The sequence below is a fragment of the Streptopelia decaocto genome, assembly GCF_964273445.1.
Source record: "Streptopelia decaocto genome assembly, chromosome: 2".
Lineage (NCBI taxonomy): Eukaryota > Metazoa > Chordata > Aves > Columbiformes > Columbidae > Streptopelia > Streptopelia decaocto.
Window position 1 is genome coordinate 64,606,269 of NC_138655.1, and position 14,630 is coordinate 64,620,898.

Sequence of the window (14,630 nt, forward strand, 5' to 3'; positions counted from 1 at the left end):
AACTTGAATTTAATGTTCAGCTGTGTTGGAGGGGCAAGTGGGCATGATACTGGAGTGGTGGTTGAGCTGAGAGGTGTTGAAGATGCACAGTCCTGGAAATGAATCCGACATGTGCTTTCTTATTCTGTAGCCTAAGTGAAGGGAGACTGGACTAAGCATAGGTCCTTTCTACATCTGGTCTGAAGAATTGAGTTTGAGTATCCTTATAGATAGAAAAGTTTTACTCCAGCTCTACAGATGGAGAAAAAGCAGCACAAAAATTACTGGGATATCAGCTTTGGGAAGCACTGAGAAGACTTCTTCAATCCATCTTTGTTAAATGACTCCTCCATGTACATTCTAGGTCTGGTTTAGAAAGATTTTTAGTCCCTGAATTATAGAAATAAATATATTTTTTATTACTTGTCATTTTTCTGTGTAACAATGATTATTTTCCTTCACAATGCTTTTTGCTTTGTAGGAGGTGCCAGTTTAGATCTGAACTCTGTGGAACCAAAACCAAAAAAGTGGATCCTTGACATGACATGGCTCAATCTTGTGCAGTTATCTAGGTTGTACCCTTTTAATCACCTTCTGGTGCAAGTTGTTAAGAATGAGAAGTCTTGGAAAGCTTGGTTTGATGAAGAAGCACCTGAAAAAGCTGTTATTCCTGATGGGTATGACAGTTTACTGGATCAATTCCGTAAACTGCTCCTTGTCCGTAGCTGGTGCCCTGATCATACCGTCGCTCAAGTAAGATACACTTCTGTACAATGCTTATGCCACATGACGTCTCCTGTAGATTTGCTAGTTCTAAACTTATGTTGCCTGATTTTTTTATCATAACATTTGTTGCAGAGTGAGCTATTTTGAAAATCAGCTATTGAAGTCCTTATAATAAATATATGTCAAAGAAATTTTAACTTATTTATTTGCGATGAATTAGAAAGGGCATTGCAAAACATAAAATAAGTTGTGCTGGAGTTATAAGAATACACTCTTTGTATGGCACTCTTGAAGTGGAGTCATGAAACTTGTAAAGCAGTTGCATTCTTCCAGTGAATCAAAAGATGCATCCGTATTTTTTTCCACAGAAATGGAAGTAAAACAGTTCACTTTGATGACAGGTGAATTAAAATAGCAGATAAACTGTTTACTTACTCTCCATGCTGAGGAAATAATCATTAAGACTGTCTCGTGGCAGATATTGTGAAAGAAACTGCAAACTGCATTTTCTCCATGGTCTGTGATATTTGGATTTTTCTTCTCTATGTAGGTCTAAAAGAGATGTTTGAGCCCATGGCTACCCTCTTTTCGCTTTTCTTTTTTTTTTTTTTTTTGTCTTTAGCTACACTGGAAAATAGCACTTGTAATTTCCTCCATATCCCAATATTACATGTTACATGTTGTGATAGCATCCGTGTTGTATTTAAGGGACAACATTTTTTTATGGACCTCTTTTTCAACAAGACCCCTTCCATCCTTTTTCCTTTTCTTCTCTTCAGCTGGTAAATAAGAGAGATGTATGGGAGCTCCATCTGCCACAATTTAAGCAGACCAAACAATAGAGCTGCTACTGCTCATTTATCAACACTCTTATTGTCTTACACAACCATGTTTGAGAAAGAACATCTCTGAATAGTAGTATCAAAAACTGTAATTATTTAATTTTGAGGGAGAGAGGGGATGCGTTTTGTTATTATCTTCTTTATCTCTTCTTTCCCTTCTGTGTTTGCCCAAGTGTTACAAAATTTTACCTCTCTTTGCTGGAGCAGAAGTTACACTTAATAGTGTATGATTAAGTTGTTTTTTCCTGGAATCGGCATCTTCCTCAGTCCACCTTGTTCCTGGGTGTTTCTCTCCATAATATGTGCCTCAGAATTCATGCCAGTAGTTTACACAGCTGGAAAATAATGTCTGTCAAAAAAGCATTTCATATACCGGGATAGCTTTAGAAGTCCTTTTAGAAAATGTCTGTGAAAAGAGGACAATAGAGGCATAGGGAAGGTTTGACCTTTAAGGATAAAGTCTGAGCTGTGTTTATGTTCTGTAGAAATGGATATTCAGCATCAGAGACTTGAATTGGATAAGAACTGGACAGTGGAATTTCCGTTTGAAGTTCCAACAAATATATAGAAGATTGTAATTGGGTCAGATGAAAGATCTGTCTAATCTGCTATGCTGTAGAGACAGTGTCAACAATACATGCTTAGAGGAGCTAAGAATGGGGCTGGTATAGAGAAACTCTTTTGTTTGGCTATCCACCAGGCTTTAGCAGTCAGCGATTTAGGGGCAGTATCTGGGCTGTGCTCAGAGTTGACAGTGGATCTATTCTGCATGAATTTCTTTAGTTCTCTTTTAAAAAACCTTTTGCATCCTCTAGCAACAATGCTCACAGGATTGCTGTTGTGTGAACAGAATTCTTTCTTTTCTTTGCTTGAAGTTTACTTATCTGAGAATTTCAGTGGTTGTCTCCTGTGGACTGTAACTTTTGTTACGCCAAAGTTGAAAATGAAGGTTTAGAAAGTTGATGCCCTGTAATGTAGGTATTGGTAAATTCCCCATCAGTAATCAATGCTAAATATTTTTTTTTTTTTTAAAGAGGAATATCATAACTTTTTTGTTGTTTTGTTTTTAGGCTCGACATTACATTGCAGAATCTCTTGGAGGAAAATATGCAGAAGGATTTATTCTTGACATGGAAGCAATGTGGACAGAAAGCGACTGTCGAACACCATTGACGTGCTTTTTATCAGTGGGGTCTGACCCCACTGAAAGTATAGAACGTCTTGCAAAATCGAAGGTATCCTCTTAAATGGAATTTGCTAGAGCTGATAAAGATACGTTATGCTAGCCTTCAAACTAGAAATGGTATTTCCACACTTTATAGAAGTTCAAATAGTGATATTTATATTCATACCAGTGTTGTCTGGAAATTAGTTTTGGACCAGTAGCCAAAATGCATCTACTAAGGAAATGTAAATGTTTCTTTCTTGCTTCTTCCAGTTGTGTGATTCCAATAATCCCTCTGTCTTGATCCAGCAGACTGATAATCCATTACTTAGTGGAAGTACTTAGCTATATGAACAAAGCAATACTAGTGGTTTACATTGTGTCACATTTACTATTGGAGCTGACAGTAATGACAATTACAGGAAGATAGAGAAAATCATAAATATGGTGACGAGAAATTAAGAAATTGGAGACCCTATCATTCAATCAGTTCACTTGATGGCGATGTTCAACATTTACAACACAATGTCACTTTAAGGCACTCTGTCCTTTATGTTTTATGGTTCACAGTGTAGATGCAAGTATAATTTTCCCAAGAATAAGTTATTCACAGTAGATCTCCATAAATTTCCCCCCGTTAGAATGCATCTTCACTTAGAGATGCAGGATTTTGTACACACTAAGATTTACTTGTAAAAGTTGGGAGTACCCATAAATCTCTTTAGCTAATTGTGACTCTTAAAAGACAGCAGGTTTTGCTGTCATTCTGAAGATCCATTGCAGTAGGCAGTTTTAATACATTCTCATGGTTTAAGGAAACACAAATAGAATAATATAAAAGTGAGGATGCAAAAGAGCTGAAGGGATTCCCTTGTTTGTCCACACATGGTTTATAAACAAGGCAACTTCAGCTAGTCTGTCATAACCTGTTCAACTCTAATGTTAACTGTAATATTTAACTGTAAGGTTCTTGTCTGATCTCTTGAATTAAGATCTTACCACATAGCGTGTAGAAACCTTTCAAATTTGCAAGAGCCATTCAGATTCTGCAAATCAGACTGCAAACACAATTCTTTTTTTTAAGTAAAAAGGTACATTATCATTGTGGGACCAGAGGAGCATTTCAGTAGTTCTCTAGCTTTTGAAAAATCTATCTAGAAATCATTTACAGTTTTCAAGAAACATTCGCAAGAGGGCTTTGTGTTTGTTTTGCTAGTGTGTCAACAAATTGTATTTAGTTCCTGCCTTTGTCTTTCTCAACTTTTTTTTCCAGAATAAACCTTTGACTTAACAGAGGTTATTTGCACCAAGGATCCGATTTTGCTATGTATATGTGATTCTGTACCACCAAAGTATCCTGTTCATGGTTCATTATTTTTTTGTTGTTGTTTGGTTGGTTTGTTTGGTTTTGTTTTGTTGTTCCAAAAGACATGCTGGGCCTATTTTTCAGTTATTTCCCTTTTACAGGCATGATTTGTAGTCTTAAAGTGGATTGTTAGTATTGATGGAACCTCTAAGTATTATCTTAATGATAAAAAATAATTGTCTACAGTATAAAATGTTCAAATTTGTGACCAGAATTAATTTTTCACTCTAAAATTTAGTTGTTCCAATGGCCTTCTCCTGAAGAAATGGAAAAAGTATCTGTGACTACTGTGCTAACCGTGTTTGTAAACCAAGCATGGTCTATCTTAAAATTAGTTGGATTTTTGCCCCCTTTAGTTTCACTTGAAGATGGAGTGAAAATTTGACTTTCTGAACTAAACTGAAGTTCATTATGCCTAGCACTTCGACTTCATTAAAACTAGATATTTTTATTATTGTAGTTTCTTCTTTCAGGGAATGGTGCACAGAACCTTCAAGAGAACTGTTAGGGCCACTGTACTGACTAAAATGATGTTTTTTGCATCTGGAGAGTGAGGTATTAAGATGACACAGATATACTGGTATGTGTCGCTATTGAGAGAAACAGTCTGCATGCAGACATTTTGATACAGTTCTTTCAGAAGGAGTGAAAAGAGGACAATCTATAGTGAAATGTATTTTTTCCTTGTCTTGATGTTTCTATAACCTTTAATGATTGTCCATTTGAGAGGTAACAGTGCTGAGAAGAACAAATTATGAGCAGATGCTTTATTAGGGAATAATGTACAAGCTGAATATTTATGCACTCTGCAGGGGTAGTCATAGTCTGTGGCTTATGGGAGTGCTATCTGTAATCAGGTACATCTTAGAAAAGGCAAAGTTTTTGCTTCTCCAGCACACAGCCTACCTCACGAGCTATGTAGCTTTGTTTCTTTTAGCTGCAATTTCAGGTTTTACTGACCTGAGAGCAGGATTTAAGTGCTTTCTTATCTTTGGCATTCTCTTCTCCTTCTATCTTTTGCCAGGATGTGCAGGATCGTACATAGCAGCTGCATTTATGCTGTTCAGTAAAGTCAGGTCAGGGCCTCTTCTGTGACCCTAAGGCCAAATGACCCAGCACAGCTTGTGTCCAAATGCTTGACCTTTTTCTCCTGCAAAAATAGGACAGCCCCATTCATGCTGTTTAGGACTGGATGACCTTCTTCTTTGTTGTTTCACAGTGAGAGAGTCCCAGTAGCAGGAAAATTTAAGATTAACCTTCATAGTTCTCAGCCAGCTGAAGATAGGCCCAGATTGATATGTCTTTACGCAACTTGTTGTTCACAGCTTGAACAATACTCAGCTGTAGGTCTTGAACATGAAACTGTCCATGAGACTAAGTCAATTCCTGCTCCCTCAACATGTATATAGAATAATATGCTCAGCTGGGTTTGGTAATTCTGATGTTATCTGATAAGAGTCAGGCAGCCAACCTAGGCCAGGGCACTACTTAACAAGAACAAGGGTAGTAAGAACAATAAGCAGGAAGGGGTCTGCCTGCACGTTAATAACAGACTTGTATGGTCTTGATTGCGACTTAGCTTGTCTTTCTCAGATCCCATTGTGAAAGCTTATATCATCTTCTGTTTTTCTGAAGAACTGGCTTTCCTCTCCCATGGCATCTGAAGGAAAGACTCCATAAATTTCCAGAATTCTTGTGTTTGAATTTATGAGCTTTGTCTCTTCTGAATCCAGAAAACTAACAGCTAGAAAACTAGCTAGAGCTAGCAGATCGCCAAACTAGAATCCTCTGAATCAGTGGCTCCACAGCTGCCAGCTAACAATACAGGATGTTTGCTAAGGAATGACTTAATGTGGACCAATCTTTCCTCTCCTGCCTGCTTCCTTGACAGTTCTCTGTTAGATGGAATAAGTATGTTCAGACAGTTGAAAAGACATCAAAATTCTTGACTTTACTCTGTGCATTATGTGGAGCCTTAATACCTGCCCATCTCAAGATAGCCCACATCATAGGAAAAAGAATAGCCAGGCAGCTATGTTGCTCTGTGTATGTCCTGCTGTATTTGGGAAAGTGAGAAAAGGGAAGGGAAAATGTTTCAGTTGTCTTATCCCATTGTCTTTGTCAGACCTGCAAAAAAGTCCAGTGGGTGAAGTTTTCTTTCTTCAGGTGAAAGATAACAGCAACTTGGACGGCTTTGCTTTTTTGTTTAATATAATCAGTTTCCACTGGTATTAGCAGTTTTCTTTGTGGCACAGTGTCACTACACATGGACCTACAGAAGCAATGCATCATGTATGTAATAATTCTGAAGAACTATATATAAAAGAAATGTTACTTTCTTTTCCAGAACATTCCCTGTCGTGCCATTTCAATGGGTCAGGGGCAGGAAGTCCATGCCAGGCGTCTGTTAAATCAGTGCATGCAAGATGGAGGATGGCTCCTTCTACAGAACTGCCACCTTGGTTTGGAGTTTCTTAGTGAATTAATGGACACGATCACAACAACAGAATCTATGAGTGAAGGTTTCAGGACCTGGATCACTACAGAGGCTCACCCAGAGTTTCCTATTAATCTTTTACATTCCTCTATCAAATTTACTAATGAACCTCCTCAAGGTAGGAAACAATGCTTTTTTTTGAGCTTTGGGGCTTGCTTTCCCCCCAACTCCCTGTATCACTATACTCTGTGCAGTGTTCTAGTTTTTATTCTCTGTTGTTCCATTAGCTAAATACAGGACTGGGTAAGTCAGTTCTGCCATGTGTAAAGCATGAGTCTTTTGTGGAGAAATTGGATTGGTTGTTTTTGTAACAAAAATTAATAGTGATTTTGTTTTTTTGTGTAGAACCTACGTAGAATGCCAGGTCAGTGGCCCTTTCTTAAGCTTAGTACACTCCATCGCTTTTCTTTCTGTCCTGTTGACACCACCCAAGGATGCAGAGGGGACCAATCCTGTGCTCTGCTGTGTAAGGAAAAGGAAGGACTCTTTTGAAAACTCAAACTCAACATCCCAAGCTGCTGTAGGCAACTGTGACTGTTGCTTCTTTTTATGTCATCTGGCACTGCTGACAAGAGACTGACCCCAGCATCTTTATAATTGTCTTTCAAGTGTTTGTGAGCTGCTCCTGAATCACCCCTTAACCTCTGTTATAGCTCACGTTGGATCTGAATACTGGGGTGTACTTAAGAACCAATGAGATTAGTGCTTTTATACTAGTGCCTTATTTTACGCACTCACTCTCTCATGCTCCCAGCCTCCTGTGTTGGATTCATTTCATATTGACTTCTCTTTGCATTGGAGAGGTTGCTGCTGGTCCAGCAAGGTCAGGCAGAAAGTCATGCTGGTTTGATGCTGTGCAGCTACTGGTGGGTACCAGTTTTGGACATTACTGGCCTAGGTCCCTGGGTGCCCCATGGCATTAGCCTGTGTGCATCGCCCCAACCTCCAGGATCTTTCTCCACTTCCAGAATGTTTCCTCAAGCTAGGATGTTCATCTTATGCTTTCTGGGCCTCTAAGCCACCAGTTTTCCTAACCTACGTAGTCTATGTACAGTAGCACAATGCGTGATCAGCATCTTAATTGGTGGTTCTGACTCATGTTTCTGTATTAATTGGAGGATTCAGAATGTTTCACTTGTTGCAGCCTGTACCACTTACAGCTAGCAAGTAGCAGGTTTGTCCTTGAGAGTTCAAAATTCCAGTTTTATACAGCCACCATCCCTCATACGTGCAGGCAACTATCTGTCACCTTTCAGTATTCACAGTTTAAATTGATTTTTTTTTTTTTTCATACCACAACCTCCTATTCAAGAGACTGAACAAACTCAGCCTTCTTGTCCTAACTTTGTAGGTCATGCACTCTCAGTATCTGACCACCATTATGGCCCCATCCAGTTTCTCCACACCTCCCTTGTTTGCCAAATGTGAGCAATATATCTGAGGGGAAGCTCAACTGGTGATAGGTGAAAAGTGATAAGAACTTCCTTCAGTCTGCTGGCTGTGCTGCTTCTAAGGTAGCCCACTATATGGGTTGCCTTGTTTGCAAGAAGAGTGCAATTCTGGCTCATAGTCAGCCTGGCATTTATGCTAATCCTGAAGTGCTTACCAGCAGATCTCAGCTTGTACCTAATGCGTGGGGCTGTTGTGCTGCAGGTGCAGAACTTCGCACTTGTTGTACTACATGCAGGTTTTGTTGGGATCACTCTGGACTGATCCTCTGCTATTTAGTATGTCAGCCACGCTGTCTAATTTAGTATTTTCTGCAAATTTGTTGAGGTTACCTTTTGTCTCCTTATCCAAGCCACTGATGAAAATATTGATCAAATCTATCCCTGGTGGTATTATACTTTGTTGCATGTGGTTTTTTGTTTTGTTTTGGTTTGGTTTGGTTGTTGTTGTTGTGTTTTGTTTTGTTTTGTTTTTCTGGCTTCTAGGATATCTTAAGCTTTACTTACTTACTGTTCTTTGAGCCTAGTAACCAGCCTGCTAGCCTACTACAATAAGATGTTTGGTTTAGTGGATGAGGGGAGAGCATAGGGTGTTGTTTACCTTGACTGCAAGAAGGCTTTTGACACAGTCCCCCAATACATCCTTCTAGACATACTGATGGAGACATTACAGAGATGAACAGTCAGGTGGACTGAAAGTTGTGTGAACTCCCAGGCTCAGAGGGTTCTGGTCAGCTGCACAAATCCACTTGCAGAGCACTTGCATCACCAGTGATGTAGGCCAGGGGTCAATACTAGGGCCAGCAGTGCTTAAATTTTCGCTAATGAACTGGATGATGACACACCCTCAGCCAGTTTGTGGATGATACAAAGTGGGAAGGAGGGGCTGATACACCAGAAGGTCATGGCATTGTTCAGTGGGAGTTTCACTGGCTGGAGAAATGATCTGACAGGAGTGTGTTGAACTTCAACATAGGGAAATGCCAAGTACTCCCCCTGGGTAGAAAGAAACTTGTGCACCCATACATGATGGGGCTGACCAGCTGTAAAGCAGCTTTGCAGAAAAGGATCTGGAGTTCTTCATGGAAATCAAGTGGAACATGAGCCAGTAGTGTGCCCTTGGAGCAAAGATGTCCTGCAACACCCTCAGCTGTATTAGGAAGATCATTTCCAGCAGGTTGAGGGAGATGATTCTTCTCTATTCATCCATGCTAAGAGCACATGTGGAGGACTGTGTCCAGGTCTGACCTCCCCAGTGCAAGAAAGACATGGACAGAATGAGGCCAGTGAGAGGCCACAAAGATGCTGAGGAGAGGCCAAGAGCGCCATGATTTTTTTAACCTTGAAGAGAGAATGGTTATCTTATGTGATGGGAGCGAGTAAAGTGGTGCCAAGTAACAGAAAGAGAGATGATGGACACAAATGGAAACCCAAGAAATTTCACTTCAGCATCAGAATAAAACATAAGCCACTGTGAGTGTGGTCAAATACTGTAACAGCTTGTTCATTGAGTTGATATACTCCATCCTCAGAACCCACATGGACAAGGCACTGAGCAGCCAGCTCTAGATGACCCTGCTTTGAGCAGGGGTGTTGCACAAGGTGACCTCTGGAGATCCCTTCCAACCTCAACTATTTGGTGTTACTCTGTGTGATATGAAAACATCCAACTTTCCCAAGTAAGCCTGAACCTGTTGCTCTCCTGCTGTTCAGTGTCTGCACCTAAACTATGCTGCTACCTGAAAATGTCCTTTATATGTTTGTAGAAGCAATTTACTACTCATTATGTATGATGAGGGAAGGTTACTTTGTATTTTGGACTATGGCAGAAAGAAATCCTCAAGCCTGACACTTAGTTTATCTTTTAACTCTCTCATCTTTAACTAACTGTGTAATGCATTCATTTGCTCTTCATATATATATGTGCGTATTGCCACTGATTTCAGTTAATGAAGTCAGCAGGAGCTGAGAATTTTTATCCAAGGTCATATTTAATGCCTTAGTCATTTAAACCTCTTATATCAGTATTAGTTTTCCTCTGAACATTAGTAAGAGGTCTACAAAATGTCTGATCTTGTGAAAGATACCCTGTTTCAGCAGTTAGTCAGTCTGCTGTTAACAATTTCTTACTGCTTTCTCTTCTCCTCTCCACTTCCTAATTCAGTGCTCTGCATCTTTTATTGTACTGTGATCCCTCCTTATCATTCAAATGATAATACCCCATAGCTGCAAGAGTTTTTATAGGACAGGTTGCAGCCAATTTACAACTTGCATTTAGTAACAGAAATATGCCCAGTGTAATAATTTAAGTCAGGATGAAATATAAACAGTTTTAATTTTCTGATATTGTCCTGCCACATTGGTAGCAGAATATGATAAGGCACTTTTGTTTGATTAATTTGTCTTGATTTTGGAACTCTCTTATGATACCCTTATAATATTTTGAAAAGCTTTTTTTTTAAAAAAAATATATATATTGTTCTACAGGATCTTTGTGAAGTAGGAAAGAAGCAAAAGGGCTTTTGTTGTGTCTTAGGAAGTAAAATGATTTCAACAGTCTATTCATTGTTCTTGAAATCTGTCTTTTTAGACTTGTATTAATCTGATTAGGTGGAAGATATCATAACAGGGACTTCATGCTCGGTGTCATCTGCCAAAGGCAGACTATGCTTCAGTAGTGCTGCCTGAAAGCATCTGGGAGTAGTGGGGCTTACATATTATACGGAAGCTGAGACTATCAGTATCATATGCCTAAAGCTGTTCCTGGGATATGAAATGTCAGTGCTCAAACAAACCTCCCCAAGTATTCGCATTTCCACTATGAATTCAGGTTCTCATCTCATCTGCTTGGTGTCAATATGCCAGTTTGAGAAGATGCATACAGAATTTTGAGATTGTTACAGGAATGAAGTCTAAGTAAAATTGTCTCAGGTAGAACTAAAATCTCATTTAATATGTAAATATTGAAGCACAAACTCTTGGATACTCAGTGCTATATTCCATATTATGTTAGGTGTCCTTTTAATTGCCATAATAGTAACTGAATGTTTTTTTCAGTTGTAACTCATAACATTTAGAATATGATTACTTAAGTGTAATTCCTTCTAGACTCCTGAACTTAATTTGATGTGTCTTCTACTCAAAAAAATATAATTGAGGTTTGAGTGCTATGACCAGCTGAACAGGTAATTGATTCAAAGAGAAAATTCAAATCTATAATATGATACTACTGTAAATTGGAACAGAGAAATCTTCTTAACAAAAGTTGGAATTATAGGTTCCATTCACTTTTTTGCTTAGATATTACGTTTTTGTACTTTTTTTCCAGGTGTGAAAGCTGGCTTAAAACGAACATACTCAGCTATTACTCAGGATCACCTAGAAGTGAGCAACATGCCACAGTGGAAACCATTGCTATATGCTGTAGCATTTCTTCACACAACGGTTCAGGTTTAAAAATTCTTAAAAATTCTTTTCTTCTGTCATGATGCCATATTTAATTTATTAATGCACCATGTTATTAAATGAAAAACAGGTTTAAATGAAAATCCTTTGCTGGTAAATTAATACAAATGAAATGAGAAAGAAAATCATTGCACTTAAAAAAGGGGATCTTTTTATTTGTGAAAATGTTAATATTCCTATTCTTTGTTCGTATCTCTCTACTAATGATGATAAATGAAGAAATATTTCACTACTAGATAATTAATCATGGATTTGGCCTTGTGTGTGTGTTTCTGTGTGTGTGTATGTGTTAAGAGAAGAATCGTTTTTTAAAAGTTGATGAAATACAGCTCCAGCTGGACTACTGTGTTCTTAATATATTTCATGAATTCTTCTGCACTTAATGTTTTCCTTACAATTACTATCCATCAGCCTTTTACCTTTAACTCTATTTTACAGGAAAGACGGAAGTTTGGTCCATTGGGCTGGAATATTCCTTATGAATTTAATCAGGCAGACTTCACAGCCAGTGTGCAGTTTGTTCAGAATCATTTGGATGATATGGACATCAAACGTGGAGTGAACTGGAGCTGTGTTCGCTATATGCTTGGAGAAGTACAGTATGGTGGCCGTGTAACTGATGACCTTGACAAAGCGCTTCTGAATACGTATGCAAGAGTGTGGTTTGGAGAGCATATGTTTAGTGAAACATTTTGTTTCTACAAAGATTATGCTATTCCAAAAGGGAAAACAGTTGAAGACTATCTCCAGTACATAGAGCAATTGCCAGCGATTGATACACCTGAGGTAAGATATTTCAATATGTTAAAGGAAATTTTTGTCAGAGAAATAATTTAATCTGGTATATTTTCCAGAGAGATGAATGTATATGTCAAGATTAACAGGCAGGCCACCACAGTGGGTATCTAGTGTAGATCAGAAAGAGGTAGATGAGGTCTTCTTCAAACAATTAGAAGAAATCTCACATTCACAGGCCCTGATCCTCATGGAGGACTTTAACAACCCTAATTATCTGCTGGAAGGGTGATATAGCAGGGTTCAAGCAGTCTAGGAGATTTCTTGAGTGCGTGACTGACAACTTCCTGGCACAGATAAGTGATGATCCAACAAAGAAAGGCACTTGGCTGGATCTGATACTTATGAGCAAGGAAGAACTGGATGGGTATGTGAAATCCAGAGACAGCCTTGACTGCAGTGATGAATGGTGGAACTCAGGATCCTAAAAGGAGAGAGTAGGGCAAAAAGCAGGATCACAGGCCTGTCTTTCAGGAGAGCAGATGTCAACCTCTTCAGAGGTTTCTTCCAAGCTTAGAAGAATCTCATGGGATATGACCCAGGAGAACTGGTTTATAGTCAGGGATCATGTCGTCCAAGATCAAGAAAGATCTGTCTTAATAAGTAGGAAACCAAAGGCAGCAGGAGGCCAAATGGATGAACAAGAAGCTCCTAACTGAATTCAGCGATAAAGAGGAAGTGTACAAGAGGTGGAAGCAGGGATAGGTGAGCCAGCAAGAGTACAGAGCTACTGTCCAGTCTTTCATGGATAGGGTTAGGAAAGCCAAGGCTAAAGTGGAGTTGAATCTGTCAAGGAATGTGGAGGGCAACAATAAAGGATTTTACAAAAATGTAAACAGCAAAAAAGATGACTACGGGAAATGAGGGTCCATTGCTGAGTGGGGCAGAAGAACAAGTGAGAAATTATACAGAAAAGGCTTAATGCCTTCTTTGCCATAGTCTTTACAAGTAAAACTGGCCTCCAGCAAACCCAGGCCCCTGAGACAAAAAGTCTAGAACAATGAATTTACCCCTGGTGGCAGAGGACCAGGTTAGGGAGCATTTAAAAAAACTGAACATATGTAAGTTCATGGTACTTGATGGGTTGCACTCATGAGTGCTGAGGAAGCTGACTGATGTCATTGTCAGATCACTTCTGATTACTTTTCGAAGGTCATAGTGATTGGAAGAGGTTCCTGAAGAATGTAATATAGCAAAAATCATTCCTGTCTCTGAGAAGTGAAGGTGCTAGAGAAAATCCTCTTGTAAAGCATTTCCAAACATATGAAGGACAAGCAGGTGACTGAGAGGAGCCAGCATGGATTTGTGAAGGAGATGAACAGGTTGATAGATGATGGGAGGGCAGTGGATGATTTTTACTTCAACTTCAGTAAGGCCTTTGACACTACCTCCCATAACATCTTCGTAGGCAAAGTGACAACATATGAGTTAGATAAGTGTGCTGTGAGGTCATTGGAAAATTGGCTCCAGAGGGTTGTGATCAGGGGCACAAAGTCCAGCTGGAGACAGGTCACTAGTGCTGCGTGCCAGGGGTCAAAACAGGGGCCAAAACTGTTTACCATCTTTGTTAATGACCTGGATGATGGGCGAGAATGCACCTTCAACAAGCACACAGGAGATACAAAACAGGAAGGAGTGGCTGATAGATCAGATGGTTGTGCTGCTATCCAGAGAGATCCAGACAGGCTGGAAAGCTGGGCAGACAGGAATCTCATATTTGACAAGGGAAAATGCAAATTCCTGCATTGGTTGTCCTGGTGGACAGCTAGCTGACCATGAACCAGCAACGCACCCTTATGGCAAAGAGACCAACAACTGTTGTAGGCTGCATTAGGAAGAGAGAGGTGATCCAGCAGGTTGAGGGAGGTGATCCTTCCTCTCTAGTGAGCATTGGTGAGACCATATCTGAAGTACTGTGTCCACTTTTGGGCTCTCTGGTACAAGAAAGATACGGACTTACTGGAGTGAGTCAAGAGTGGGGCCATGAAGATGATTAAGGGACCGCAGCATCTACCATATGAGGAAAGGCTGAGAGAGCTGAGACTCTTTAGCCTGGAAAAGAGGAGACTGAGGCAGGATCTCATCAATATGTATAAATACTTGTTGTCAGGGTGTAAAGATGGAGCCAGAGTCTTTTTGATGGTACCCAATGAAAGGAAAAGAGGCAGTGGGCATGAATTAAACAACAGGAAATTCCATCTGACAACAAGAAAACACTTTTTTTCCAGTGGAGGTGGTTAAGCCATGGAAGAGGTTGCCCAGAGAGATTGTGGAGTCTTGATCTTTGTAAATATTAAAATCCCAACTGGACACCATGCTGGACAGCCTGCTATAGCTGACCCTGCCT

The 14,630-nt window shown here is 39.5% G+C and overlaps 1 protein-coding gene across 1 annotated transcript in view; it reads left to right on the forward strand.

The window, feature by feature from the left end:
- The window catches only part of LOC309436282 (dynein axonemal heavy chain 5-like), a 168,884-nt gene that overhangs the window by 125,064 nt on the left and 29,190 nt on the right, over positions 1–14,630 (forward strand). The window contains exons 68-72 of the mRNA XM_082045351.1: positions 461–732; positions 2,618–2,782; positions 6,426–6,693; positions 11,352–11,473; positions 11,927–12,274. Of these exons, the coding sequence (XP_081901477.1) occupies positions 461–732; positions 2,618–2,782; positions 6,426–6,693; positions 11,352–11,473; positions 11,927–12,274 (1,175 nt within the window). The remainder of the gene's footprint in view (positions 1–460; positions 733–2,617; positions 2,783–6,425; positions 6,694–11,351; positions 11,474–11,926; positions 12,275–14,630) is intronic.